At 40.3% G+C, this 26626-nt stretch overlaps 2 protein-coding genes across 3 annotated transcripts in view; one reads left to right on the forward strand and one right to left on the reverse strand.

The window, feature by feature from the left end:
- Nucleotides 1–26626, forward strand: part of LOC129842748 (zinc finger protein 664-like) — a 275164-nt gene that overhangs the window by 182445 nt on the left and 66093 nt on the right. The gene's annotated exons all lie outside the window — the stretch shown is intronic.
- Nucleotides 18114–26626, reverse strand: part of LOC129842743 (zinc finger protein 501-like) — a 57857-nt gene continuing 49344 nt past the window's right edge. The window contains exons 1-2 of one of the 2 annotated variants that reach the window (XM_055911374.1): nucleotides 23612–24527; nucleotides 18114–19560 (exon numbers count right to left, since the gene is read on the reverse strand). In XM_055911374.1, coding sequence (XP_055767349.1) covers nucleotides 18434–19560; nucleotides 23612–23957 — 1473 coding nt within the window. In that variant the 5' untranslated portion in view covers nucleotides 23958–24527 and the 3' untranslated portion in view covers nucleotides 18114–18433. Of the gene's footprint in view, nucleotides 19561–23611; nucleotides 24528–26626 lie in introns of those variants that run through there. The other variant, XM_055911373.1, reaches the window with a different exon arrangement.

Raw genomic sequence — 26626 nt, forward strand, 5'->3', positions numbered from 1 at the left:
GGCCAGTCGAGAACAAGTTCTCATTTACAACTGCGACCTGGCCAAGATAAAGCAAAGCGACAAAAAAACAACAGAGTTACATACACTTGGGATAAACAAACGTAGAGTCAATAACACAATAGAAAGTCTATATACAGTGTGTGCAAATTGAGTAAGGAGGTAAGGCAATAAATAGGCCTTAGTAGCGAAGTAATTACAAATTAACACTGGAGTGATAGATGTGCAGATGATGATGTGCAAGTAGAAATACTGGTGTGCAAAAGAGCAAAAAAAGTTAATAAAACATGGGGATGAGGTAGGCAGTTGTATGAGCTATTTACAGATGGGCTGTGTACAGCTGCAGCGATCGGTAAGCTGCTCAGATAGCTGATGCTTAAAGTTAGTGAGGGAGATATGTCTCCTACTTCAGCGATTTTTGCAATTCGTTCCAGTTATTGGCAGCAGAGAACTGGAAGGAAAGGCGGCCAAAGGATGTGTTGGTTTTGTGGATGACCAGTGAGATATACTTCCTGGAGCGCGTTCTATGGGTGGGTGTTGCTATGGTGACCAGTATTCTGAGTTAAGGCGGCCTAGCAAAGACTTATAGATGACCTGGAGACAGTGGGTTTGGCGACGAATATGTAGCAAGGGCCAGCCGACGAGAGCAGTGGTATATGGGGCTTTGGTGACAAAACGGGTGGCACTGTGATAGACTGTATCCAGTTTGCTGTGTAGAGTGTTGGAGGCTATTTTGAAAATGAAATCGCCGAAGTCAAGGATCGGTAGGATAGTCAGTTTTACGAGGGTATGTTTGGCAGTGTGAGTGAAGGAGGCTTTGTTGCGAAATAGGAAGCCAATTCTAGATTTAATTTTGGATTGGAAATGCTTATTATTAGTCTGGAAGGAGAGTTTACAGTCTAGCCAGACACCTAGATATTTATAGTTGTCCACATATTCTAAGTCAGAACCGTCCAGAGTAGTGATGCTAGTCGGACGGGTGTGGGCAGCGATCGGTTGTTGATTGATCGGTTGTTCTTATCGGCTGTTGAGTCTGCTGATAAGAATATGGTGATTGACAGAGTCAAAAGCCTTGGCCAGGTCGATGAAGACGGCTGCACAGTACTGTCTTTTATCGATGGCGGTTATGATATCGTTTAGTACCTTGAGCGTGGCTGACGTGCACCCATGACCAGCTCTGAAACCAGATTGCATAGCGGAGAAGGTACGGTGGGATTTGAAATGGTCGGTAATCTGTTTGTTAACTTGGCTTTCGAAGACCTTAGAAAGGCAGGGTAGGCTAGATATAGGTCTGTAACAGTTTGGGTCTAGAGTGTCACACCCTTTGGAGAGGGGGATGACCACGGCAGCTTTACAATCTTTAGGAATCTTGGACGACACGAAAGAGAGGTTGAACAGACTATATATATGTATATACACTGCTCAAAAAAATAAAGGGAACACTAAAATAACAAATCCTAGATCTGAATGAAATATTCTTATTAAATACTTTTTTCTTTACATAGTTGAATGTGCTGACAACAAAATCACACAAAAATAATCAATGGAAATCAAATTTAGCAATCCATGGAGGTCTGGATTTGGAGTCACACTCAAAATTAAAGTGGAAAACCACACTACAGGCTGATCCAACTTTGATGTAATGTCCTTAAAACAAGTCAAGATGAGGCTCAGTAGTGTGTGTGGCCTGTATGACCTCCCTACAACGCCTGGGCATGCTCCTGATGAGGTGGCGGATGGTCTCCTGAGGCATCTCCTCCCAGACCTGGACTAAAGCATCCTCCAACTCCTGGACAGTCTGTGGTGCAACGTGGCGTTGGTGTATGGAGCGAGACATGATGTCCCAGATGTGCTCAATTGGATTCAGGTCTGGGGAACGGGCGGGCCAGTCCATAGCATCAATGCCTTCCTCTTGCAGGAACTGCTGACACACTCCAGCCACATGAGGTCTAGCATTGTCTTGTATTAGGAGGAACCCAGGGCCAACCGCACCAGCATATGGTCTCACAAGGGGTCTGAGGATCTCATCTCGGTACCTAATGGCAGTCAGGCTACCTCTGGCGAGCACATGGAGGGCTGTGCGGCCCCCAAAGAAATGCCACCCCACACCATGACTGACCCACCACCAAACCGGTCATGCTGGACCAGGATGTTGCAGGCAGTAGAACGTTCTCCACGGCGTCTCCAGACTCTTGTCACGTCTGTCACATGCTCAGTGTGAACCTGCTTTCATCTGTGAAGCATTGGAAAGGCTTTTCTCCTCTGTATCCTCTCATGAGCTATTCGTGAAAATCTATTTTTGGGAGCAGAAAATGCTTTTCTCCTGTGTGTATTCTCTCATGCCTTTTCAGGTTAGTTAACATGGTAAACTCTTTCTACACTGGGAGCATTGGAAAGGCTTTTCTCCTGTGTGTATCCTCTCATGAGCTTTCAAGTGCCCTATCTTAGTAAAACTCTTTCCACACTGGGAACATTGGAAAGGCTTTTCTCCGGCGTGTGTCCTCTCATGCAGTTTTAGGTTCCCTAACCAGCAAAAACTATTTTCACAGTGGGAGCAGTGGTGTTGTCTCACTGGTTTGGGCGTCTCTGGGTCTGGTTCCCCTGAAGGATTCTTCTCGCTGTCAGAGTGAGAGTCTGGTTCCTCTCCTTGCAAAGACACACAGAGTATGTCGTTAAACAGAGACCTAAATGAAACCTCCACATGATAAAACTGTCTTCCTATGAGGTTTAATCTAGACTAGATATAATGAACAGACTAGGTCTATACTGCTCCTACATGGTGTAACAATACATCAGTATGGTACACTACCATTCAAAAAGTTTGGGGTCACTTAGAAATGTCCTTGTTTTTTAAAGAAAATCTAATTTTTTCATTTATTTACCTCTTTTTGCTTTGTCATTATGGGGTATTGTGATGTCATTATGGGGCAATTTGATGTCTTATGGGATATTGTGATGTCATTATTGGGTATTGTGTAGATTGATGAGGGGAAAAAATTATTGAATCAATTTTAGAATAAGGCTGTAACGTAACAAAATGTGGAAAAAGTGAAGGGGTCTGAATGCTTTTCCGAATGCATTGTATATATAGGGGCAGTACTTAGTGACATCACTTCATGAAACAGGAGGTACAAATATATAACATAGATTCACAGTATCAACATTCAATGTATCAAAATATATGACAAAGCTGGAAGTGGAAACGCCAGCCCAGCCACAATCCTAGAGGTTCACTGATGGTAAACCTCCTCCTTCACATCTGACTCCTGATGATCAACCTCCTCCTTCACATCTGACTCCTGATGATCAACCTCCTCTTTCACATCTGACTCCTGATGATCAACCTCCTCCTTCACATCTGACTCCTGATGATCAACCTCCTCCTTCACATCTGACTCCTGATGATCAACCTCCTCCTTCACATCTGACTCCTGATGATCAACCTCCTCCTTCACATCTGACTCCTGATGATCAACCTCCTCCTTCACATCTGACTCCTGATGATCAACCTCCTCCTTCACATCTGACTCCTGATGATCAACCTCCTCCTTCACATCTGACTCCTGATGATCAACCTCCCCCTTCACATCTGACTCCTGATGGTCAACCTTCTCCTTCACATCTGACTCCAGTGATCAATCCAGAGCGTCTTCTTTTTTGGGGGAATCGCGATGGACGACGCCATCGAATAGGACGTCATCACCACAACCGCCCACAAGCTAATTGTCATTAAGGTTATTAATGGGAAGAACATTAGCAATATGTCCTGTCTGGTAACTTGTCTCGTTCAAAGGATTTACATTGGCAGGTGCACAGGGAGACCCCATTTAAAAAACTCAGTTGATCTTAAACTGCGGAAACACTTTTGGAAGTCTTTAACTCCATCAAAGTCTGTGGCCTGTGATGTTGGGACAAATGATAGTCCCTTATTATACAAGAGACAAAATCCACAAATTCTACAGCACAACGGCAGAGTCATGTCTTCAGTGTAAAACTAACAATGACTCAATAATCCTTCTGGGAATGTTATGATGTCATAAAGTTATGGGCGGAGTTAGAACGTTGGCTGTCAGAAGTACAGTTATACAATGTAAAATTACTTTTAACCTGTCTAGCCCCGGGGTGCCGCTAGCGGCACCCCCCCCCCCCCACCCCCACTGAAAAGGCAGAGCCACGAAATTCAAAAAAAAATATTTTTTAAAAATATTTAACTTTCACACATTAAAGTCCAATACAGCTAATGAAAGACACAGATCTTGTGAATCCAGCCAACATGTCCGATTTTTAAAATGTTTTACCGGGAAGACACAATATGTAAAGATGTAAATCTATTAGCTAAACACATTAGCATAATCCACCATCTTTTCTTTGTCCACCAACACCAGTAGCTATCACCAATTCGGCTAAACTAAGATATTGATAGCCACTAACCAAGAAAAAACCTCCTCAGATGACAGTCTGATAACATATTTATGGTATAGGATAGGTTTTGTTAGAAAAATGTGCATATTTCAGGTAGATGTCATAGTTTACAATTGCACCCACCGTCACAAATGGACTAGAATAATTACAATGAGCAACGTGTTTACCTAACTACTAATCATCAAACATTTCGTAAAAATACACAGCATACACTAATCGAAAGACACAGATCCTGTGAATACAGACAATATTTCAGATTTTCTAAGTGTCTTACAGCGAAAACACAATAAATCGTTATATTAGCATAGCACATGTGCAAACATTACCCCAGCATTGATTCTAGCCAAAGAGAGCGATAACGTAAACATCGCCAAAATATATTAATTTTTTCACTAACCTTCTCAGAATTCTTCAGATGACACTCCTGTAACATCACATTACAACATACATATACAGTTTGTTCGAAAATGTGCATATTTAGCCACCAAAATCATGGTTAGACAATGAGAAAAGTTGCCCAGCTGGTCAGAAAATGTCGTGCGCCATATTAGACAGTGATCTAGTCGTATACATAAATACTCATAAACGTGACTAAAAAATATAGGGTGGACAGCGATTGATAGACAATTTAATTCTTAATACAATCGCGGAATTACATTTTTTAAATTATCCTTACTTTTCAATACAGTTTGCGCCAAGCGAAGCTACGTCAAAAAAGATGGCGTCCTAAGCCATTAACATTTTTCGACAGAAACACGATTTATCATAATAAATTGTTCCTACTTTGAGCTGTTCTTTCATCAGAATCTTGGTCAAAGAATCCTTTCTTGGGTCTAATCGTCTTTTGGTCGAAAGCTGTCCTCTTGCCATGTAGAAATGCACATTGCGTTCGGCATGAACTGGAACGGTGCCCAGAGATTCACAGTGTCTCAGAAATAAATGTCCCAAAATCGCACTAAACGGATATAAATTGCTATAAAACGCTTTAAATTAACTACCTTATGATGTTTTTAACTCCTATAACGAGTTGAAACATGACAGGAGAAATATAACTGGCTACACTAATGCTTGGAAAAACAGTAGGTCGGTGTCCTCCGCGCGCCTGACGCACCTAGAAAAGAGTTCCTACCTACACGTGTTTTTGTTTTATAGGGGCTGTGATTGGGCAATCGATACAATTCAAAGCGTCATCACGTAAAGGCATCCAGGGGAAGACGTAAGCAGTGTCCGTATCCTCATAGCGTTCACAGTGGCCTTTAAACTGACTCCAGATCAGGGGCCAAAATGTGTGAAATCTGACTCCATGTCAGGGAAATTGCTGTAGAATGAGTTCTGTTCCACTCAGAGACAAAATTTCAACGGCTATAGAAACTATAGACTGTTTTCTATCCAATAATAGTAATAATATACATATTATCCGTTCAAGAATTTTGTAGGAAGCCGTTTCAAAAATTACACGATTTCCATAAATAGTGACAACAGCACCCCCTAGCCTTAACAGGTTTAATCTGTCTGTCTGTATATTTCAAAACATGGCATTTGAGGGTGCAGTGAGATACCCCAGAGTTGGATGATACTTTTCGTATCAATCATCTTAAATATTATACTTAATTAAACCTGGAAATCAACCAATCCTCTGTTGTTAATTCAATAGAAAGGTCAAATGCTTTATTATCTAAAAGTTGAAAGTGACGTAGAGAAATAAAATGGTGCTGATGCGGGCGCTTGAGACTGACAGAGAATGGAGATGGAGGTGTGTTCTAGTGGGTCTGTGCAGGTGTGATCTAGTTAATGGAGATGGAGGTGTGTTCTAGTGGGTATGTGCAGGTGTGAAGTAGTTCATGGAGATGGAGGTGTGTTCTAGTGGGTCTGGACAGGTGTGATGTAGTTAATGGAGATGGGGCTGTGTTCTAGTGGGTCTGGGCAGGTGTGATGTAGTTAATGGAGATGTTGGTGTATTCTAGTGGGTCTGGGCAGGTGTGATGTAGTTAATGGAGATGGAGGTGTGTTCTAGTGGGTCTGGACAGGTGTGATGTAGTTAATGGAGATGGAGGTGTGATGTAGTTAATGGAGATGGGGGTGTGTTCTAGTGGGTCTGGACAGGTGTGATGTAGTTCATGGAGATGGAGGTATGTTCTAGTGGGTCTGGACAGGTGTGATGTAGTTAATGGAGATGGAGGTGTGTTCTAGTGGGTCTGGACAGGTGTGATGTAGTTAATGGAGATGGAGGTGTGTTCTAGTGGGTCTGGGCAGGTGTGATGTAGTTAATGGAGATGGAGGTGTGTTCTAGTGGGTCTGGGCAGGTGTGATGTAGTTAATGGAGATGGAGGTGTGTTCTAGTGGGTCTGGGCAGGTGTGATGTAGTTAATGGAGATGGAGGTGTGTTCTAGTGGGTCTGGGCAGGTGTGGTGTAGTTAATGGAGATGGAGGTGTGTTCTAGTGGGTCTGGGCAGGTGTGATGTAGTTAATGGAGATGGAGGTGTGTTATAGTGGGTCTGGGCAGGTGTGATGTAGTTAATGGAGATGGAGGTGTGTTGTAGTGGGTCTGGGCAGGTGTGATGTAGTTAATGGAGATGGAGGTGTGTTCTAGTGGGTCTGGGCAGGTGTGATGTAGTTAATGGAGATGGAGGTGTGTTCTAGTGGGTCTGGGCAGGTGTGATGTAGTTAATGGAGATGGAGGTGTGTTCTAGTGGGTCTGGGCAGGTGTGATGTAGTTAATGGAGATGGAGGTGTGTTCTAGTGGGTCTGGGCAGGTGTGATGTAGTTAATGGAGATGGAGGTGTGTTCTAGTTGGTCTGGGCAGGTGTGATGTAGTTAATGGAGATGGAGGTGTGTTCTAGTGGGTCTGGGCAGGTGTGATGTAGTTAATGGAGATGGAGGTGTGTTCTAGTGGGTCTGGGCAGGTGTGATGTAGTTAATGGAGATGGAGGTGTGTTCTAGTGGGTCTGGGCAGGTGTGATGTAGTTAATGGAGATGTGTTCTAGTGGGTCTGGGCAGGTGTGATGTAGTTAATGGAGATGGAGGTGTGTTCTAGTGGGTCTGGGCAGGTGTGATGTAGTTAATGGAGATGGAGGTGTGTTCTAGTGGGTCAGGTGTGATGTAGTTAATGGAGATGGAGGTGTGTTCTAGTGGGTCTGGGCAGGTGTGATGTAGTTAATGTAGATGGAGGTGTGTTCTAGTGGGTCTGGGCAGGTGTGATGTAGTTAATGGAGATGGAGGTGTGTTCTAGTGGGTCTGGGCAGGTGTGATGTAGTTAATGGAGATGGAGGTGTGTTCTAGTGGGTCTGGGCAGGTGTGGTGTAGTTAATGGAGATGGAGGTGTGTTGTGGTGGGTCTGGGCAGGTGTGATGTAGTTAATGGGGATGGGGGTGTGTTCTAGTGGGTCTGGGCAGGTGTGATGTAGTTAATGGGGATGGGGGTGTGTTCTAGTGGGTCTGGGCAGGTGTGATGTAGTTAATGGAGATGGAGGTGTGTTCTAGTGGGTCTGGGCAGGTGTGATGTAGTTAATGGAGATGGAGGTGTGTTCTAGTGGGTCTGGGCAGGTGAGATGTAGTTAATGGAGATGGAGGTGTGTTCTAGTGGGTCTGGGCAGGTGTGATGTAGTTAATGGAGATGGAGGTGTGTTCTAGTGGGTCAGGTGTGATGTAGTTAATGGAGATGGAGGTGTGTTCTAGTGGTTCTGGGCAGGTGTGATGTAGTTTTAATGGAGATGGAGGTGTGTTCTAGTGGGTCTGGGCAGGTGTGATGTAGTTAATGGAGATGGAGGTGTGTTCTAGTGGGTCTGGGCAGGTGTGATGTAGTTAATGGAGATGGAGGTGTGTTCTAGTGGGTCAGGTGTGATGTAGTTAATGGAGATGGAGGTGTGTTCTAGTGGGTCTGGGCAGGTGTGATGTAGTTTTAATGGAGATGGAGGTGTGTTCTAGTGGGTCTGGGCAGGTGTGATGTAGTTAATGGAGATGGAGGTGTGTTCTAGTGGATCTGGGCAGGTGTGATGTAGGTAATGGAGATGGAGGTGTGTTCTAGTGGGTCTGGACAGGTGTGATGTAGTTAATGTTTCTATGATGTTGTTTGTATGTGTATGTTTTGTATTGTTTATAAAATATCAAATAAAATATTTAAACATTTCCAATGCAAATTAACACCTCACAGTTCTATTTTTTGGAGTTATTACATTAAACCAATCAGAATTTAGAAGAATGCCAAAGTCAGGTGTGTGTAATATGGAGGACCAGCCTATTCCCTATGATGTAAACTACAACAGAAATAACTTAAAATGTATAACTTCAAATTAAACCAATCGTTGGCACTCGTGACTTGAGTGATTAAAGTAAACCAAAGTTTTGTGAATACATAACACCATCTAACCAAATATCAAAGAATGTTAGCTATATGCAGTTATCTTAGCCAGCTAACATTAGCTATATGCTGTTATCTTAGCAAACCAGCTAACATTAGCTATTTAGTCAACTAGCTATGGTCAGCGAGCTGGAGCCCAACTACTTGAGACCAGTTAGAACCCAACTAACAAAACATAACTGCAGATCAAAAGAGACAAACAGAATGATGGCAGGGAAAATAACCAAAATATAAAGATTACAGGTGTCAATCAGCTAGCGCGCTAGCAGTAAGCCAAGGTTGTAAAAGTTGCAGAACTCCCATAGTCTACTTCACAGAGAACATGCTGAAAAGTAGTGATGGGGAAACAAAGCTTCCTGAATCATTGGCTCTTTCCAGCCAATTGTGTCAAAAATAGGTTCATTACTCAAGGCTTTGAGAGACACAGAATTTAGAACAGCCACATTTTATAGATGAAGTCACACGCCGTAGCAGCGTAGCCATTATGTCATATATTAAACCACTGGCCGTGTTCGAGAGCATCAAATCCATGCTGTGTTGTGGGTAAAAGGTGACTGGCTGACTGATTTATAAATAATAATGAGTAGTTATTTATGATGCAAGGTGTTTTGTAATTTAGTCAATCAGCAGTCAGCAGCCACCTGCACTGTCGGCTGCAATGTCGAACGAGCCCAATACCAAACCAATCAGGTGTTCGACGAAATTATTCTTCAGACGTCATTGATCACGTGCTGCTGATAAAGTGACACTGCTTTGAATTATACCGCTTAGCGACTTCAGTACATGCCTCATAGCTCCAGTCTCAAACTTAACCCCGTTCCTGCTGAAGAAGAGAAGGTCTGCTGGATGGAGAAAGAAGCTCTCGTGAAAGAGGAGGAGGTAGAAGAGGCTGTTACAATACAAAAACAAGTAGATGGTGAGGCTGTTACCGTGAAAGAAGAAGAGAAAGACGTTTCAGCTAAAGAAGAGGAAGACTCGTTCAGACTGAAAGAGGTTGACGAAGTTTCAGTGAAAGAAGAGGAGACTGACGTTGAACGTAAGTAAAGTCTTAACAGAAGCACAAACTCTGTGGTTGGAAGTTGAACTGATGTGTGGTGTGCTTGGTGTTAAAGCAGAAATCTGCAATTGCTACATCCATATTTTGACTTTTAAATTATTTATTTATATATATATTATATATGTATATATATTTGTAGCCATTGATTCTTGTAGAATATAACACATATTGTACCCCATCAGATCCCAGAATAAACTTTTTTTACTCCAATGTATAGAAACAATGTAAATCAACACTGTATAGCCTCAACATGGTAAAAACTATAATGTTGATATCATGGGTGGTCAGTCGTTTCATCCATAGGTCTGTCTATGAATTTGGGACAAGTTACATTTCTCAAGCCCCATCCATCATCTTATTACCAAAACAGTGGTGGAATTACAGCTTTGTTATTGGTTGAACTGCAGATTGGTTGATTGATTGTTGAGTGGCTTTTGAAAGGGGCAACCTAGTTTTTAAACAAACAAAATGGCTGCCCAGAGTCCAGAGCTGTGTTAGAATACTCATACTAACCGCACTATTTGTGATGTTATTGGAGTATATAGTCTGCTTATTGGTCATAGTATGATGTAGTTAGTATGCCAAAAGTTCCCGGATGTCGTACTGAATTCACCAAAATATGACGTATACACGCAGTACTTCAGGGCCCATAATGCAATTCTTCAGAAAATGTGTGTGGCTTTAACGTTTTCAGATTTGAAGAAAATGGGGAAAAATATGCAGCCGAAGTCCAACGAGAGAGCGAATACAAATGAACTGCTTTAAATAATTATGACAAATGTTGAGCAATGCAATAAATTAATGACTTTTCAAATAAGTTACCTTACACGTTATATGACTATTGTTGTTCACTTGACAATCTTAAGACAAATGTCAAATAATGAACATTCATTACAGACGTCATTGTTTGTACAACATCATGGCTACACATCACCTTTTACAGTGGATGTCTGCTGTTGTGGGCCTTAAACCATCTGTCTGACTTGTTCTTCACACAGGAGAGAGACGTGACTATAGTGGATCCTCTGGGGAGCCTCAACAACCTCATGATGCTGACGAGGCAGAGAAGAGTCTCTCCACGTCGAAACACCAGCAGAGAACCACAGGGAAGAAATCTCATTGCTGCTCTGACTGTGGGAAAGGTTGCACATCTTCATCAGAACTTAAAATACACCAGAGAACACACACAGGAGAGAAGCCTTATAGTTGTAATCATTGTGAGAAGAGTTTTACTATATCAAGCAATCTGACTGTACACCAGAGAACACACACAGGAGAGAAACCTTTTAGCTGTGATCAATGTGGGAAGAGTTTTACTACATCTAGCTCTCTGACTATACACAAGAGAACACACACAGGAGAGAAACCTTTTAGCTGTGATCAATGTGGGATGAGTTTTGGCCAATCTGGAGCGCTGACAGTGCACCAAAGAACACACACAGGAGAGAAACCTTATAGCTGTGATCAATGTGAGATGAGTTTTACCAAATCAGGCCATCTGATTCGACACCAGAGAACACACACAGGAGAGAAGCCTTATAGTTGTAATCATTGTGAGAAGAGTTTTACTACATCAAGCAATCTGACTGTACACCAGAGAACACACACAGGAGAGAAACCTTTTAGCTGTGAGCAATGTGGGAAGAGTTTTACTACATCTAGCTCTCTGACTTCACACCAGAGAACACACACAGGAGATAAACCTCATAGCTGTGATCAATGTGACAAGAGATACTCTGATAAAAGATCTCTGATCAAACATCAGAAAATGCATACATGAAGAATTTGTTTCATGATATCAATGAAATAATGTCACAATGTAGAATGTTTTAACATTGTAATAGGAGTATTTTAATGATGTCACAATGTAGAATGTTTTAACATTGTAGTAGGAGTATTTTAATGATGTCACAATTTAGAATGTTTTAACATTGTAGAAGCAGTATTTTAATGATGTCACAATGTAGAATGTTTTAACATTGTAGAAGGAGTATTTTAATGATGTCACAATGTAGAATGTTTTAGCATTGTAGTATGAGTATTTTAATGATGTCACAATGTAGAATGTTTTAACATTGTAGTAGGAGTATTTTAATGATGTTCTACCTTATCGTTTGCCCTGTTCAATTGATTGCAGCATGATATGGATATTAGCCTCAGGGGGAAATCCAGGCTCTGAATTGAAAGAGTATTATTTAACAAAAAGTGACTAACAAAAAAAGAGCTATTTTACACTTACTGCGTTGGTGACCCACTTTAATCAAAATGCAGCACTTCAAAATGTAGCCAGCTGTTTTCTACAAGTTGAAAAAGCTGCTTGTTTAAAAAAATACATGTAATATGATAATTGTTGCAGATGTTTGTGTATATACACACATGAAAGCAGTATAATAAATTGTACTAATCAATTTTATTAACAATCTGACATCACTCCAGTATTTCTTGACAACATTCAAATGCTAATTGTCTTTATTCCACTACTGAAGAAGCATGACTCAAATCACCTCATATTTCAAACATTCAGCCTGACAAAATATACATATTTTATTTATTTACAAGGACAATACTATCCCATTTTGGAAACGTTACATGGACAATACTATCCCATTTTGGAAACGTTACATGGACAATACTGTCCCATTTTGGAAACGTTACATGGACAATACTGTCCCATTTTGGAAACGTTACATGGACAATACTATCCCATTTTGGAAACGTTACATGAACAATACTATCCCAGTTTGGAAACGTTACATGGACAATACTGTCCCATTTTGGAAATGTTACATGGACAATACTGTCCCATTTTGGAAACGTTACATGGACAATACTATCCCATTTTGGAAACGTTACATGAACAATACTATCCCATTTTGGAAACGTTACATGTACAATACTATCCCATTTTGGAAACGTTACATGGACAATACTGTCCCATTTTGGAAACGTTACATGGACAATACTATCCCATTTTGGAAACGTTACATGGACAATACTATCCCATTTTGGAAACGTTACATGGACAATACTATCCCATTTTGGAAACTTTACATGGACAATACTGTCTATACCGGTACCCCCTGTATATAGTCTCCACATTGACTCTGTACCCGGTACCCCCTGTATATAGTCTCCACATTGACTCTGTACCGGTACCCCCTGTATATAGTCTCCACATTAACTCTGTACCGGTACCCCCTGTATATAGTCTCCACATTGACTCTGTACCGGTACCCCCTGTATATAGCCTCCACATTGACTCTGTACCCCCTGTATATAGTCTCCACATTGACTCTGTACCGGTACCCCCTGTATATAGCCTCCACATTGACTCTGTACCCCCTGTATATAGTCTCCACATTGACTCTGTACCGGTACCCCCTGCATATAGTCTCCACATTGACTCTGTACCGGTACCCCCTGTATATAGCCTCCACATTGACTCTGTAAGTACCCCCTGTATATAGTCTAGCTATTGTCATTTAACTTCTGCTCTTTAATTACTGGTTCCTTTTATTTCTTATTCTTATTTTTTTGTACTTTTTTTTAAACTGCATAGTTGGTCAGGGGCATGTACGTAAGCATTTCACTGGAAGATAAAACTCAATTTGATTTCACAGATTCATAGTACAGAATGAATGACTGACTGCCCGGTTCAACATCAGTTCACCATCTCACCTCATACTGTATTGGAGCAGCAGCAGCTGACTGCCCAGTTCAACGTCAGTTCACCGTCTCACCTCATACTGTATTGGAGCAGCAACAGCTGACTGCCCGGTTCAACATCAGTTCACCGTCTCACCTCATTCTGTATCGGAGCAGCAGCAGCTGACTGTCCAGTTCAACATCAGTTCACCGTCTCACCTCATACTGTATTGGAGCAGCAGCAGCTGACTGCCCGGTTCAACGTTAGTTCACCGTCTCACCTCATACTGTATTGGAGCAGCAGCAGCTGACTGCCCGGTTCAACATCAGTTCACCGTCTCACCTCATACTGTATTGGAGCAGCAGCAGCTGACTTGATCGTTGATGCTAATCAGCATGTTTTGAATCTGAGAGTAAATAGAGCTGACTACAACTCTAAAAATGAAGGGTTCAACTGGGAGTTGTTCTCAGATCCCCTAAGAACCGTAGGGTTCTTGGCCAATGAAAAACAGCCCCAAAAGGTTCTTCAAAGAACTTGTTAGAAGGTGGGTTCATCGAGGAACCTCCGTTGTTGCTGGACTTCTTCCGGGAACTTATATAATAATATAACATACTAATGATGAATAACGAAGACAATGATGGTTTTCTGTGAATATCTTCCATAACGTTACTATAGCTAATTACCGTAAATATTAGAAAGCCGGGTTTGACCGTCGGCGTTGTATGAGCTACAGTACAGTACCGTTATCTAGCTAGCTAACGTTATGTCCTAACTAGGCACAACTAGGTTTGGATTATTTCCCTCAACTATATTATTTCCCATATGTTGTATATCGTTTCCATAAAGCCAACATGGCTTTACACTCATTAACGTAAGTTTCCAATCTAGAGCAGTTCTCACTTTTGTGATAATGAACTATCTAACGTTAACTAACTAACTAACTAAGGACGGTGACCTGTCCAGACGAGATGTTACAACGAACTGAATCGTCAATGGAGGTCTCCCTCTTTATATAGCCTGCTACAGCATGCAATACTATTAACTCACAAGGGGGCATAACGTTACATGTACAATACTATCCCATTTTGGAAACGTTACATGGACAATACTATCCCATTTTGGAAACGTTACATGTGCGTCCCCTTGTGGAAGGAAATTAATATCTTAGATGGTAGCTGGAGATGGGATTCAAATGCATAATGGTATTAATACAGTGTCTAGACTACCTCTTTTGTATAAATGCCCTTCAGAATCCAAACACAGTATTGCCACGCAGCAATTTATCTAATATATATATATATATGTTTTAATGCTTGTAAGACTATTCTTTGACACATTTTCTCTTCCTTTGAAATTCTTATAGGACAGAACATGGACACAATGCAATTGGGATCAAGAAGAAGGTACAGATCTGTTGTAGGACAGCTGCATTTGAAGTGTACATTTAACCTACATAGCAGTCAATACAAACTGACATCTCTTAGCATACAAATGTGTGCAAATGATCTTTTCAGATATTCTCGGAAATGAATCAAGTCCATGGAATGGATATAGACAAAAATATAATTCAAGGACTATCAGAGGTAGAGAGGTGAGGCAGGGGTGAGGACATCATCCTGCTATGTTGACAGTCCCTGAAGGACAATACAGAAGAGGGATTTCCTCTTATTCCTTCCCTTTCTCTAATGTATTTTGTAATAAAATTAGCAATTGTAGTAAGATCATTGCTTTACTTTAGTAGGACTGGAGACCACAGCAGTGATCCTGCTCTTGCCCTACCTCTTCAATGAGGACCCGAGTGGCCTTTATGTCCGTGACAAGGTATGCCTATGCTCCAATCATCTGTTTCTTCATAAACATAGGTGTGCATGCTGATATAAAACTACAGCTGAACATTTGTTATGTTCTTTGTTAATTGTATGTGTATTAATCTTTTCTTACTTTTGTTGACACAGATTTCACCGCATAGTGGAACATAGTGGAAGATAAACTGAATTGAAAAGTAAACCACTACTACTATTTTTGATATACTTAATTTATACTGTTTTTAATACTAAGATGGACCAAGATATATATTTTTTTGTCAAAAAAAATGTTGTGTATTTAACTAGGGAAGAACAAATTCTTATTTAAATGATGGTCTACAGGGGAACAGTGGGTTAACTGCCTTGTTCAGGGGCAGAATGACAGATTTTTACCTTGTCAGCTCGGGGATTCGATCCAGCAAAATTTTCAGTTACTGGCCCTACGCTCCAACCACTAGGCTACCTGCTGCCCCAAATATGTGTTGCTTTTGCAAGAGTCTGTTGATTGGTCGGTCATTGGGTTCATTCGTTTCGCAATATGTTCAAATCAAGCTTTATTTATACATCACATTTCAGGCATGGCTTCACAGAAAGAAAAAAATGACAAAATCTCACATTTACTACACAACAAACATAAGGGTAAAAACAAATTAAATGGAAGACTAATGAGCTTTTTAAGGAAATTACATTTGATTAAAATATTAACAATATGATGCAATTTCCAACCCAATATATAAGCATGTTTTACTCCATTGTTTGTTGTTACGTTCTCCAGCAAGAAAACATAAATGTCCCTTAAATATCAAAGAGTCACTGACAACAACAAGTAAACAGGTGGGGTTTTAGGAGGGGCTCTGAAAGACACTATGGGGGTGTCCACTGGAAGTTGACTAGTAACAATAACTGGGACCTAAAAGACACCCACCATGAGACCCACTAAATCTGCCCAAGAAGAGGCAAACAAAAGAAAAACCCACACCAAACTTAAAGACAGGAAGCAAACCAAAAAGGTGGAGCAACTGAAGGTGTTGACTCTCCACATCTATCAAGACAACTGGAGCACTGGGCCAGACACTCTTAAATAGAACCTGGACCAGCTCAGGTGAAACACCTTCCCACTAACGAGATGGACAAGCCAGCACAGGTGTAACACATACTGACTAACGAGGTGACACCAATCAGTGCTCCCAAGACACATTTCAGTTGAATGCATTCAGTTGTACAATCAATCAAATGTATTTATAAAGCCCTTCTTACATCAGCTGATGTCACAGAGTGCTGTACAGAAACCCAGCCTAAAACCCCAAACAGCAAGCAATGCAGGTGTAGAAGCACGGTGGCTAGGAAAAACTCCCTAGAAAGACAAGAACCTAGGAAGAAACCTAGAGAGGAATCAGGCTCTGAGGGGTGGCCAGTCCTCTTCTGGCTGTGCCGGGTGGAGATTATAACAGAACATGGCCAAGATGTTCAAATGTTCATAGATGACCAGCAGGGTCAAATATTAATAATCACAGTAGTTGTCGAGGGTGCAACATGTCAGCACCTCAGGAGTAAATGTCCGTTGGCTTTTCATAGCCAATCATTCAGAGTATCTCTACAACTTCCATTTCACATAATCATCTACAATGCTTCACCTTCTACAATATAAACATAGTGTCTACTGGCTGTCAACAATTAAAAACAAGAAAAAACACGTTCTTCTAAATAATAATATACAATCGTATTATTTTTTTAATCATTTTTCTTTCCATAGAATCCTAAAACTCACTAGCTTCTAGAACTCTCATCTTCCTAAAACTCACTAGCTTCTAGAACTCTCGTCCCCTTGGAACGAGCCCAAACAAAACTCATATCAAATTGTATTAGTCACATGCGCCGGATACAACACTTGGAACTCTTACTTACGAGCCCCCAACAGTGCAGTTAAAAAATACAGAAAAGAATAAGAGATAAAACTAATATCCAACACAGAAAAACGTGTCAGAATAAATTGTGACCATGGTAACTCACTGGCTAAATGCAAAACACAAATCTATTTGACTGCCCACCCTTGAGATAATCAGCAACCAAGTCGTCCTTACCACGGACGTGTCTGATTTCAAGAGGAAACTCCTGCAATATCCGTAGTAACTTTCCACCTCACTGCGGAGCTTCTCTCTCTTTTCAGGGTTCACTAGATAGGCATGTTGTTGGATATAAAAGCAGGGTAACAATGTCAATATAATTGTACCCAAAAATGTCAAGTTGGTTGCATGAATAACTAGGATTACTAAATGTTACATAATATGAAATATCAAAACCAAATGTTCACCCCTTTGTTAATATGTATTGGCAATAATTACCTTAATGGTGAGGCATGGAATAATAAAACATGTATATTTTGTCAGGCTGGATGTTTGAAATATGAGGTGATTTGAGTCATGCTTCTTCAGTAGTGGAATAAAGACAATTAGCATTTGAATGTTGTAAAGAAATACTGGAGTGATGTAGGATTGTTAATAAAAATTGATTATAGGTGTATCGACTGCAAGTACGTTAAAATTAAGCAGTTTTCAAGTCATTGAAAAAAATCAACCCGAAAAGACATCTTTTCAACTTTCACTTTCAACTACAACAGAACAGAACATATATTGGACGTCAGGCATAGTCTTATTTTCAACGTCTTTTGAATGACATTTTGATAAATGGGATTAGTGCAATGTCAAAACACAGTTTTAACGTGTCCAAATCAATAACCAATATGCAGAAACAGTTTGAAGTGTTGCATTTTGATTCAAGTGGGTCACCAACGTGGTAAACAGCTAGCTACATTTTGATTCAAGTGGGTCACCAACATGGTAAGTGTAACACAGCTCTTTTTTGTTAGTCACTTCTTGTTAAATTTCATAAATAATACTCTTTCAATTCAGAGCCTGGATTTTTCCTCTTTTTCCCTAAAATCAATTTAACAAACGCTTAGGGTTCTACATTGTGACATCATTAAAATACTCCTTCTACAATGTTAAAACATTCTACATTGTGACATCATTAAAATTCTCCTACTACAATGTTTAAACATTCCACATTGTGACATCATTAAAATACTCCTTCTACAATGTTAAAACATTCTACATTGTGACATTATTTCATTGATATCATGAAACAACTCCTTCATGTATGTATTTTCTGATGTTTGATTAGATATCTTTTATCAGAGTATCTCTTGTCACATTGATTACAGCTATGAGGTTTCTCTCCTGTGTGTGTTCTCTGGTGTCGAATCAGATGACTTGATGTAGTAAAACTCATCCCACATTGATCACAGCTAAAAGGTTTCTCTCCTGTGTGTGTTCTCTGGTGTACAGTCAGCTGGCTAGATGTAGGAAAACTCTTCTCACAATGATTACAACTATAAGATTTCTCTCCTGTGTGTGTTCTCTGGTGTATAGTCAGAGAACAAGTTGTAGTAAAACTCTTCTCACATTGATTACGGCTATAAGGTTTCTCTCCTGTGTGTGTTCTCCGGTGCACTGTCAGATCTCCAGATTGGACAAAACTCATCCCACATTGATCACAGCTAAAAGGTTTCTCTCCTGTGTGTGTTCTCTGGTGTTCAGTCAGAGTGCCAGATGTAGTAAAACTCTTCCCACAATGATTACAACTATAAGGCTTATCTCCTGTGTGTATTCTCTGGTGTATAGTCAGAGAGCTTGATGTAGTAAAACTCATCCCACATTGATCACAGCTAAAAGGTTTCTCTCCTGTGTGTGTTCTCAGGTGCACTGTCAGATAGCCAGATGTAGTAAAACTCTTCCCACATTGATCACAGCTATAAGGTTTCTCTCCTGTGTGTGTTCTCTGGTGCACTGTCAGATAGCCAGATGTAGTAAAACTCTTCCCACATTGATCACAGCTATAAGATTTCTCTCCTGTGTGTGTTCTCTGGTGTCGAGTCAGATTGCAAGATTGACCAAAACTTTTCCCACATTGATCACAGCTATAAGATTTCTCTCCTGTGTGCATTCTCTGGTGTTGAAACAGATTGCAAGATCGACCAAAACTCTTCCCACATTGATCACAGCTATTAGATTTCTCTCCTGTGTGGATCCTTTGATGAATTGTAATGCCTGATGAAGTGAATCTCTTCCCACAGTCAGAGCAGCAGTGAGTTCTCTTCCCTGTGGATCTCTGCTGGTGTTTATTGAGGCGTTCTGATCTGGAGAGACTCTTCTCTGCCTCGTCAGCATCATGAGGTTGTTGAGGCTCCCCAGAGGATCCACGATAGTCCCGTATCTCTCCTGTGTGAACAACAAAGTCAGATGATTAAAGGCCCACAACAGCAGAAATCCACTGTAAAAGGTGATGCCAACAGCGTAGCCATGACGTTGTACAACAATTGACGTCTGTAATGAATGTTAAAATTATTTGACAATTGTCTTAAAATGAGCAAGAATAGTCATATTTTAGTAGTAACATCGATGAAGAGTAGAGTAGAAATAAGTTATTCATGTTGTTGAAACTCTAAGCAGTGTGCCAGACAACCTTTGGTCTCCAATATAGGCCCCTTTCTGTGTTTAATAAAATTGCGGCACGAGGGCGATGTGCACACAATTTGATTGCAGAAACACCTCCCTGCTAATGAGGACACTGATAGTTATGGATGTAGTATATCTGGTAATGAGGAAACCACTAGTTATGGATGTAGTATATCTGGTAATGAGGAAACCACTAGTTATGGATGTAGTATATCTGGTAATGAGGAAACCACTAGTTATGGATGTAGTATATCTGGTAATGAGGAAACCACTAGTTATGGATGTAGTATATCTGGTAATGAGGAAACCACTAGTTATGGATGTAGTATATCTGCTAATGAGGAAACCACTAGTTATGGATGTAGTATATCTGGTAATGAGGAAACCACTAGTTATGGATGTAGTATATCTGGTAATGAGGAAACCACTAGTTATGGATGTAGTATATCTGGTAATGAGGAAACCACTAGTTATGGATGTAGTATATCTGGTAATGAGGAAACCACTAGTTATGGATGTAGTACACTGCTCAAAAAAATAAAGGGAACACTTAAACAACACAATGTAACTCCAAATCAATCACACTTCTGTGAAATCAAACTGTCCACTTAGGAAGCAACACTGATTGACAATACATTTCACCTAACAACATAGACCTACTGTAGGACCCAGAACTTCACCAAACAACAAATAAAGGAAAATAGCTCTGTGTGTTGGACAACAGCCTATCCATCAAGGAACAGTTCTCTACACATTATGAGCAAAGTATGTCCGTGTCCAAACAGACTAACGAGACCCTACTGTAAATCAAGCAGACAATAACATTATAAACATCAATTTGTTAGGGATGTTTGATTCAACGTGGAGCACGGCATAACTGTCTTTACCAGAGTAATGAATGAAGAAGCACTTTGGTTTTTGTTGCATGTCGTGATGTTTGTCATTTGACTGTCATTTAGAAAATTATTTCCTGGATCAGCTGATGATAGTTGAACATGTGACTAACTAAACAGCTACAGTATTAAGAATTATGTGTAATTATTGAAGAACTGCGTTAATGACAGTATCCATTTGGGTGTTGTCAATAAAGTTAAGGTGACTCTCGGTTAGAACCATTGAATTTAGCAAACTCTGAAATGATTTGATTTGGAATTTCTGTGCCCATGAAAACTGTTTTCCCAGCGTAATATAAAGGAAACTAAATGTTACTAAAACTGTAAACTAAAACTGTCCTAACAGGACAATAACCTAAACCACCAGGCCAAATCTACACTGGAGGAGATTACCAAGATGACATTGAATGTTCCTGAGTGGCCTAGTTACAGTTTGGACTTAAATCGTCTTTAAAATCTATGGAAAGACTTAAAAATGGCAATGATCAACAACCAACTTGACAGAACAGGAAGGATTTTAAAAAGAATAATGAATATTCACATGAAGATCAGTCTCCTATTGGATGACATCACGACTTCCCATCAAGCCAACTCCTTGAAGGCCTTACTATGACATCACTCACTCCTTCTAGTTTGCAGTTGTCTAAAAAACACTATTTTGCTCAAAACAATTTATTTGTTTCCCTATAGTGTGTTTATACTTTACTGTATTTATATATCACTTTTCAACAGGAAAAGTTAAAATCACTGGAGGACGTCATGAACAATTAATATTTTTATTTATTTAACCTTTATTTAACCAGGTCGGCCAGTAGAGAACAAGTTCTCATTTACAACTGCGACCTGACCAAGATAAAGCAAAGCAGTGCGACAAAAACAACACAGAGTTACACATGGAATAAACAAGCATGCAGTCAATAACACAATAGAAAAATCTATATACAGTGTGTGCAAATGGAGTAAGGAAGTAAGGCAATAAATAGGCCATAGTAGCAAAGTAATTACAATTTAGCATATTAACACTGGAGTGATAGATGTGCAAATGATGTGCAAGTAGAAATACTGGTGTGAGCAAAAAAAGTAAATAAAAACATGGGGATGAGGTAGGCAGTTGGATGGGCTATTTACAGATGGGCTGTGTACAGAGTCTAGTTACAGTAGGTTGTATCTCTCTAGGTCATGCCAGTAGGTTACAGTAGGTTGTATCTCTCTAGGTCATGCCAGTAGGCTACAGTAGGTTGTATCTCTCTAGGTCATGCCAGTAGGTTACAGTAGGTTGTAACTCTCTAGGTCATGCCAGTAGGTTACAGTAGGTTGTATCTCTCTAGGTCATGCCAGGAGGCTACAGTAGGTTGTAACTCTGGGTCATGCCAGTAGGTTACAGTAGGTTGTGTCTCTCTAGGTCATGCCAGTAGGCTACAGTAGGTTGTAACTCTCTAGGTCATGCCAGTAGGCTACAGTAGGTTGTATCTCTCTAGGTCATGCCAGTAGGTTACAGTAGGTTGTAACTCTCTAGGTCATGCCAGTAGGCTACAGTAGGTTGTGTCTCTCTAGGTCATGCCAGTAGGTTACAGTAGGTTGTATCTCTCTATGTCATACCAGTAGGCTACAGTAGGTTGTAACTCTCTAGGTCATGCCAGTAGGTTACAGTAGGTTGTATCTCTCTAGGTCATGCCAGTAGGTTACAGTAGGTTGTATCTCTCTAGGTCATGCCAGTAGGTTACAGTAGGTTGTAACTCTCTAGGTCATGCCAGGAGGCTACAGTAGGTTGTATCCAAGTGGAAACAATTATCAACCCAATATGGAAAGTGTCGAATTTGGTCCACAACAAAATGAATGGCTTATTTACTACGTGAGGTTTACTTGATCCAACAGAAGTTTCGCAATGATTAAGTTGTTATGTGGACACGTGACATACCGACAACTTTGATAAAAAACACTATAGGAGTTGTCTCCAGATCGCTATGCATATTCATGCTAGTAGCTTAGCATCTCTCTCCATTGAATACAGGTGGTGCATATTCATGTTAGTAGCTTAGCATCTCTCTCCATTGAATACAGGCAGTGCATATTAATGCTAATAGCTTAGCATCTCTCTCCATTGAATACAGGCGGTGCATATTCATGCTAATAGCTTAGCATCTCTCTCCATTGAATACAGGCGGTGCATATTCATGCTAGTAGCTTAGCATCTCTCTCCATTGAATACAGGCAGTGCATATTAATGCTAATAGCTTAGCATCTCTCTCCATTGAATACAGGCGGTGCATATTCATGCTAGTAGCTTAGCATCTCTCTCCATTGAATACAGGCGGTGCATATTCATGCTAGTAGCTTAGCATCTCTCTCCATTGAATACAGGCGGTGCATATTCATGCTAGTAGCTTAGCATCTCTCTCCATTGAATACAGGCGGTGCATATTCATGCTAGTAGCTTAGCATCTCTCTCCATTGAATACAGGCGGTTGACGTCAACAACCCTCATAGAATATAAACAATAGATTACAATAATAAGATGTATCCACCAATCCAAAGAAAGGATAGGCGGGAGCTAGACAACACGCAGTGAAGCTTTGTGGACAAAAACTCCCCTTGTTAGGGCGGAGAGACATCTTGTCAGTATATCCATTATCTTTGTTGTAGCCAACCCAACTCTCACATGGCACTATTGGGGGGCACGGTGTGTAGTAAAACATCACTACATGCCGTGCCCCCAGTCTGCGGTCAGCAGATAGACCCTTCTCAAATATATATGTTAAGTCACTTTTTGGAAACGGAACGGAGAAAACAAGGGGTAGCTTGCTCTCTACGTCGTCTGATTCTAGACATATCAGTCATCATCCTGGGCCCTCCGTTGAAGAGGTATTGACGAGCCAACTCTGAATATCCAAAGTTAAAAACACATTTAAGGCGGTACTTACTGGTGTTAATCAGATCTCCTATCTCCTCCTCTTCATCTTTCAATGTGACAGTAATCTCCCTTTCCTTCTTCACTCCAAAAACTGCATCCTCCTCTTTCTCTTCATCCTCTTCTTTAACTGTAACGTCTTCCTCCTCTTTCACTCCGAACGCGTCTTCCTCTTCTTTCACTGAAACGTCTATCTCTTCTTCTTTCAGGGTAACAGCCTCACCCTCTACTTCTTGTTTTACTGTGATATCGTCTTCTTCCTTCTCCTCTTTCACGACAATGTTCAGCCCCAGAGCTTCTTTCTCCGTCCAGCAGACCCCCTCTTCTTCAACGAGAGGGGAGTAGTTTAGGGAGCTCATGTTCGGGGATGTTAGCTAGCTAGCTATCATTAGCGACTAGGCTAGTGCTAACTAAAACAGCTAGCTACTATAGCTGACTAATACAAAATAACGTAATATTAAATTAAATAAGTTAACAAGTAGATACGACAGAAGTGTGTCTAAAACACAGTAGGTAATATACACCGAAAGCGTATAAATAGCTTGAATCTTTCGGCTATGTTGGCTAGCAAGCTACCGAGGTGGTTGACGAGCTGTTTATGAAGAACCGTCCACTAGATTATACGTCACGCTGGCAGCGTCGCCTGAAAGACGCACATCGCCGTCTGCTGACTGGAGGGGAAACGCAGTTGAGGATCATATTTTATTTTCAGACAAAGATTATTGTAAATGGATTTAATTAAATAATACTATTATATTGAGAGATACAAAGACAGGAATGTGTTGATTGATTAGTGCGAGTAAAAAATGTTTACTACAGCACATTTAAGGCAGTTTCATTAAGTTATATTACATCTAAATTAGCTACTGTAGGTCCATACTGCTCCTACACGGTGTAACAATACATCATGTAGATGTATATAATGAACAGACTAGGTCCATACTGCTCCTACATGGTGTAACAAAACATCATGTAGATGTATATAATGAACAGACTAGGTCTATACTGCTCCTATATAATGAACAGACTAGGTCTATACTGCTCCTACATGGTGTAACAATACATCATGTAGATGTATATAATGAACAGACTAGGTCTATACTGCTCCAAGGTGGTGTAACAATACATCATGTAGACGTATATAATGAACAGGCTAGGTCTATACTGCTCCTACATGGTGTAACAATACATCGTATAGATGTATATAATGAACAGATTAGGTCTATACTGCTCCTACATGGTGTAACAATACATCATATAGATGTATATAATGAACAGACTAGGTCTATACTGCTCCTACATGGTGTAACAATACATCATGTAGATGTATATAATGAACAGACTAGGTCTATACTGCTCCTACATGGTGTAACATTACATCATGTAGATGTATATATTGAACAGACTAGGTCTATACTGCTCCTACATGGTGTAACAATACATCATATAGATGTATATAATGAACAGACTAGGTCCATACTGCTCCTACATGGTGTAACAATACATCATGTAGATGTATATATTGAACAGACTAGGTCTATACTGCTCCTACATGGTGTAACAATACATCATATAGATGTATATAATGAACAGACTAGGTCTATACTGCTCCTACATGGTGTAACAATACATCATGTAGATAGATGTACACTACCATTCAAAAGTTTGGGGTCACTTTGAAATGTCCTTGTTTTTTTAAAGGAAATCAAATTATTTTATTTATTTACCTGTTTTTGCTTTGTCATTATGGGGTATTGTGATGTCATTATGGGGAAATTTGATGTCTTATGGGGTATTGTGATGTCATTATTGGGTATTGTGTAGATTGATGAGGGGGAAAAATGATTGAATCAATTTTAGAATAAGGCTGTAACGTAACAAAGTGTGGAAAAAGTGAAGGGGTCTGAATGCTTTCCGAATGCATTGTATATATAGGGGCAGTACTTAGTGACATCACTTCATGAAACAGAAGGTACAAATATATAACATAGTTTCACAATATCAACATTCAATGTATCAAAATATATAACCAAGCTGGAAGTGGAAACGCCAGCCCAGCCACAATCCTAGAGGTTCACTGATGATCAACCTCCTCCTTCACATCTGACTCCTGATGATCAACCTCCTCCTTCACATCTGACTCCTGATGATATAATGATTTAATTTTATAATAATATAAAGACCTGCTGTTTTCAAACTCTATTCCCTATGATGTTAATGTAGAATGGAGGACCAGCCTATTCCCTATGATGTATACTACAACAGAAATAACTTAAAATGTATAACTTTAAATTAAACCAATAATTTGCACTCATGACTTGACTGATTTAAGTAAACCAAAGTTCTGTAAATACACAATTCCATCTAACCAAATATCAAAGAATGTTAGCTATATGCAGTTATCTTAGCCAGCCAGCTAACATTAGCTATATGCAGTTATCTTAGCCAGCCAGCTAACATTAGCCATATGCAGTTATCTTAGCCAGCCAGCTAACATAAGCTATATGCAGTTATCTTAGCCAGCCAGCTAACGTTAGCTATATGCAGTTATCTTAGCCAGCCAGCTAACATTAGCTATATGCAGTTATCTTAGCCAGCTAACGTTAGCCATATGCAGTTATCTTAGCCAGCCAGCTAACGTTAGCTATATGCAGTTGTCTTAGCCAGCTAACGTTAGCCATATGCAGTTATCTTAGCCAGTGTTAGTAAAACGTTTACTGTTGACAGGAGAACAAGAGGAGACAATAGGACGAGGTGGATAATTGTATAATAAGGCAGATTTATTCAAGTGTAAAGATATTAGGCAAAGCGTGCGGCACGGCTCTTTCTGTCTGATTTGTATGAAATCGTCCGGAAAGAGACAGCCTCAAGAATCGCACAGCACTATGTAGACAACAAGCAAAGTAGGTAGATCTGCGAGTCTGGCCCTCCGATTGGTCGATCTGGGTCTTGGGCAGTCCCGAACAGGCCTGGTGTCCACGTTCCATTGCTTCCTGAGATAGTCCTTTGTCTTGTGCTCCAAGCTTGT

Source organism: Salvelinus fontinalis, unplaced genomic scaffold, assembly GCF_029448725.1.
Source record: "Salvelinus fontinalis isolate EN_2023a unplaced genomic scaffold, ASM2944872v1 scaffold_0064, whole genome shotgun sequence".
NCBI classification, from domain to species: domain Eukaryota; kingdom Metazoa; phylum Chordata; class Actinopteri; order Salmoniformes; family Salmonidae; genus Salvelinus; species Salvelinus fontinalis.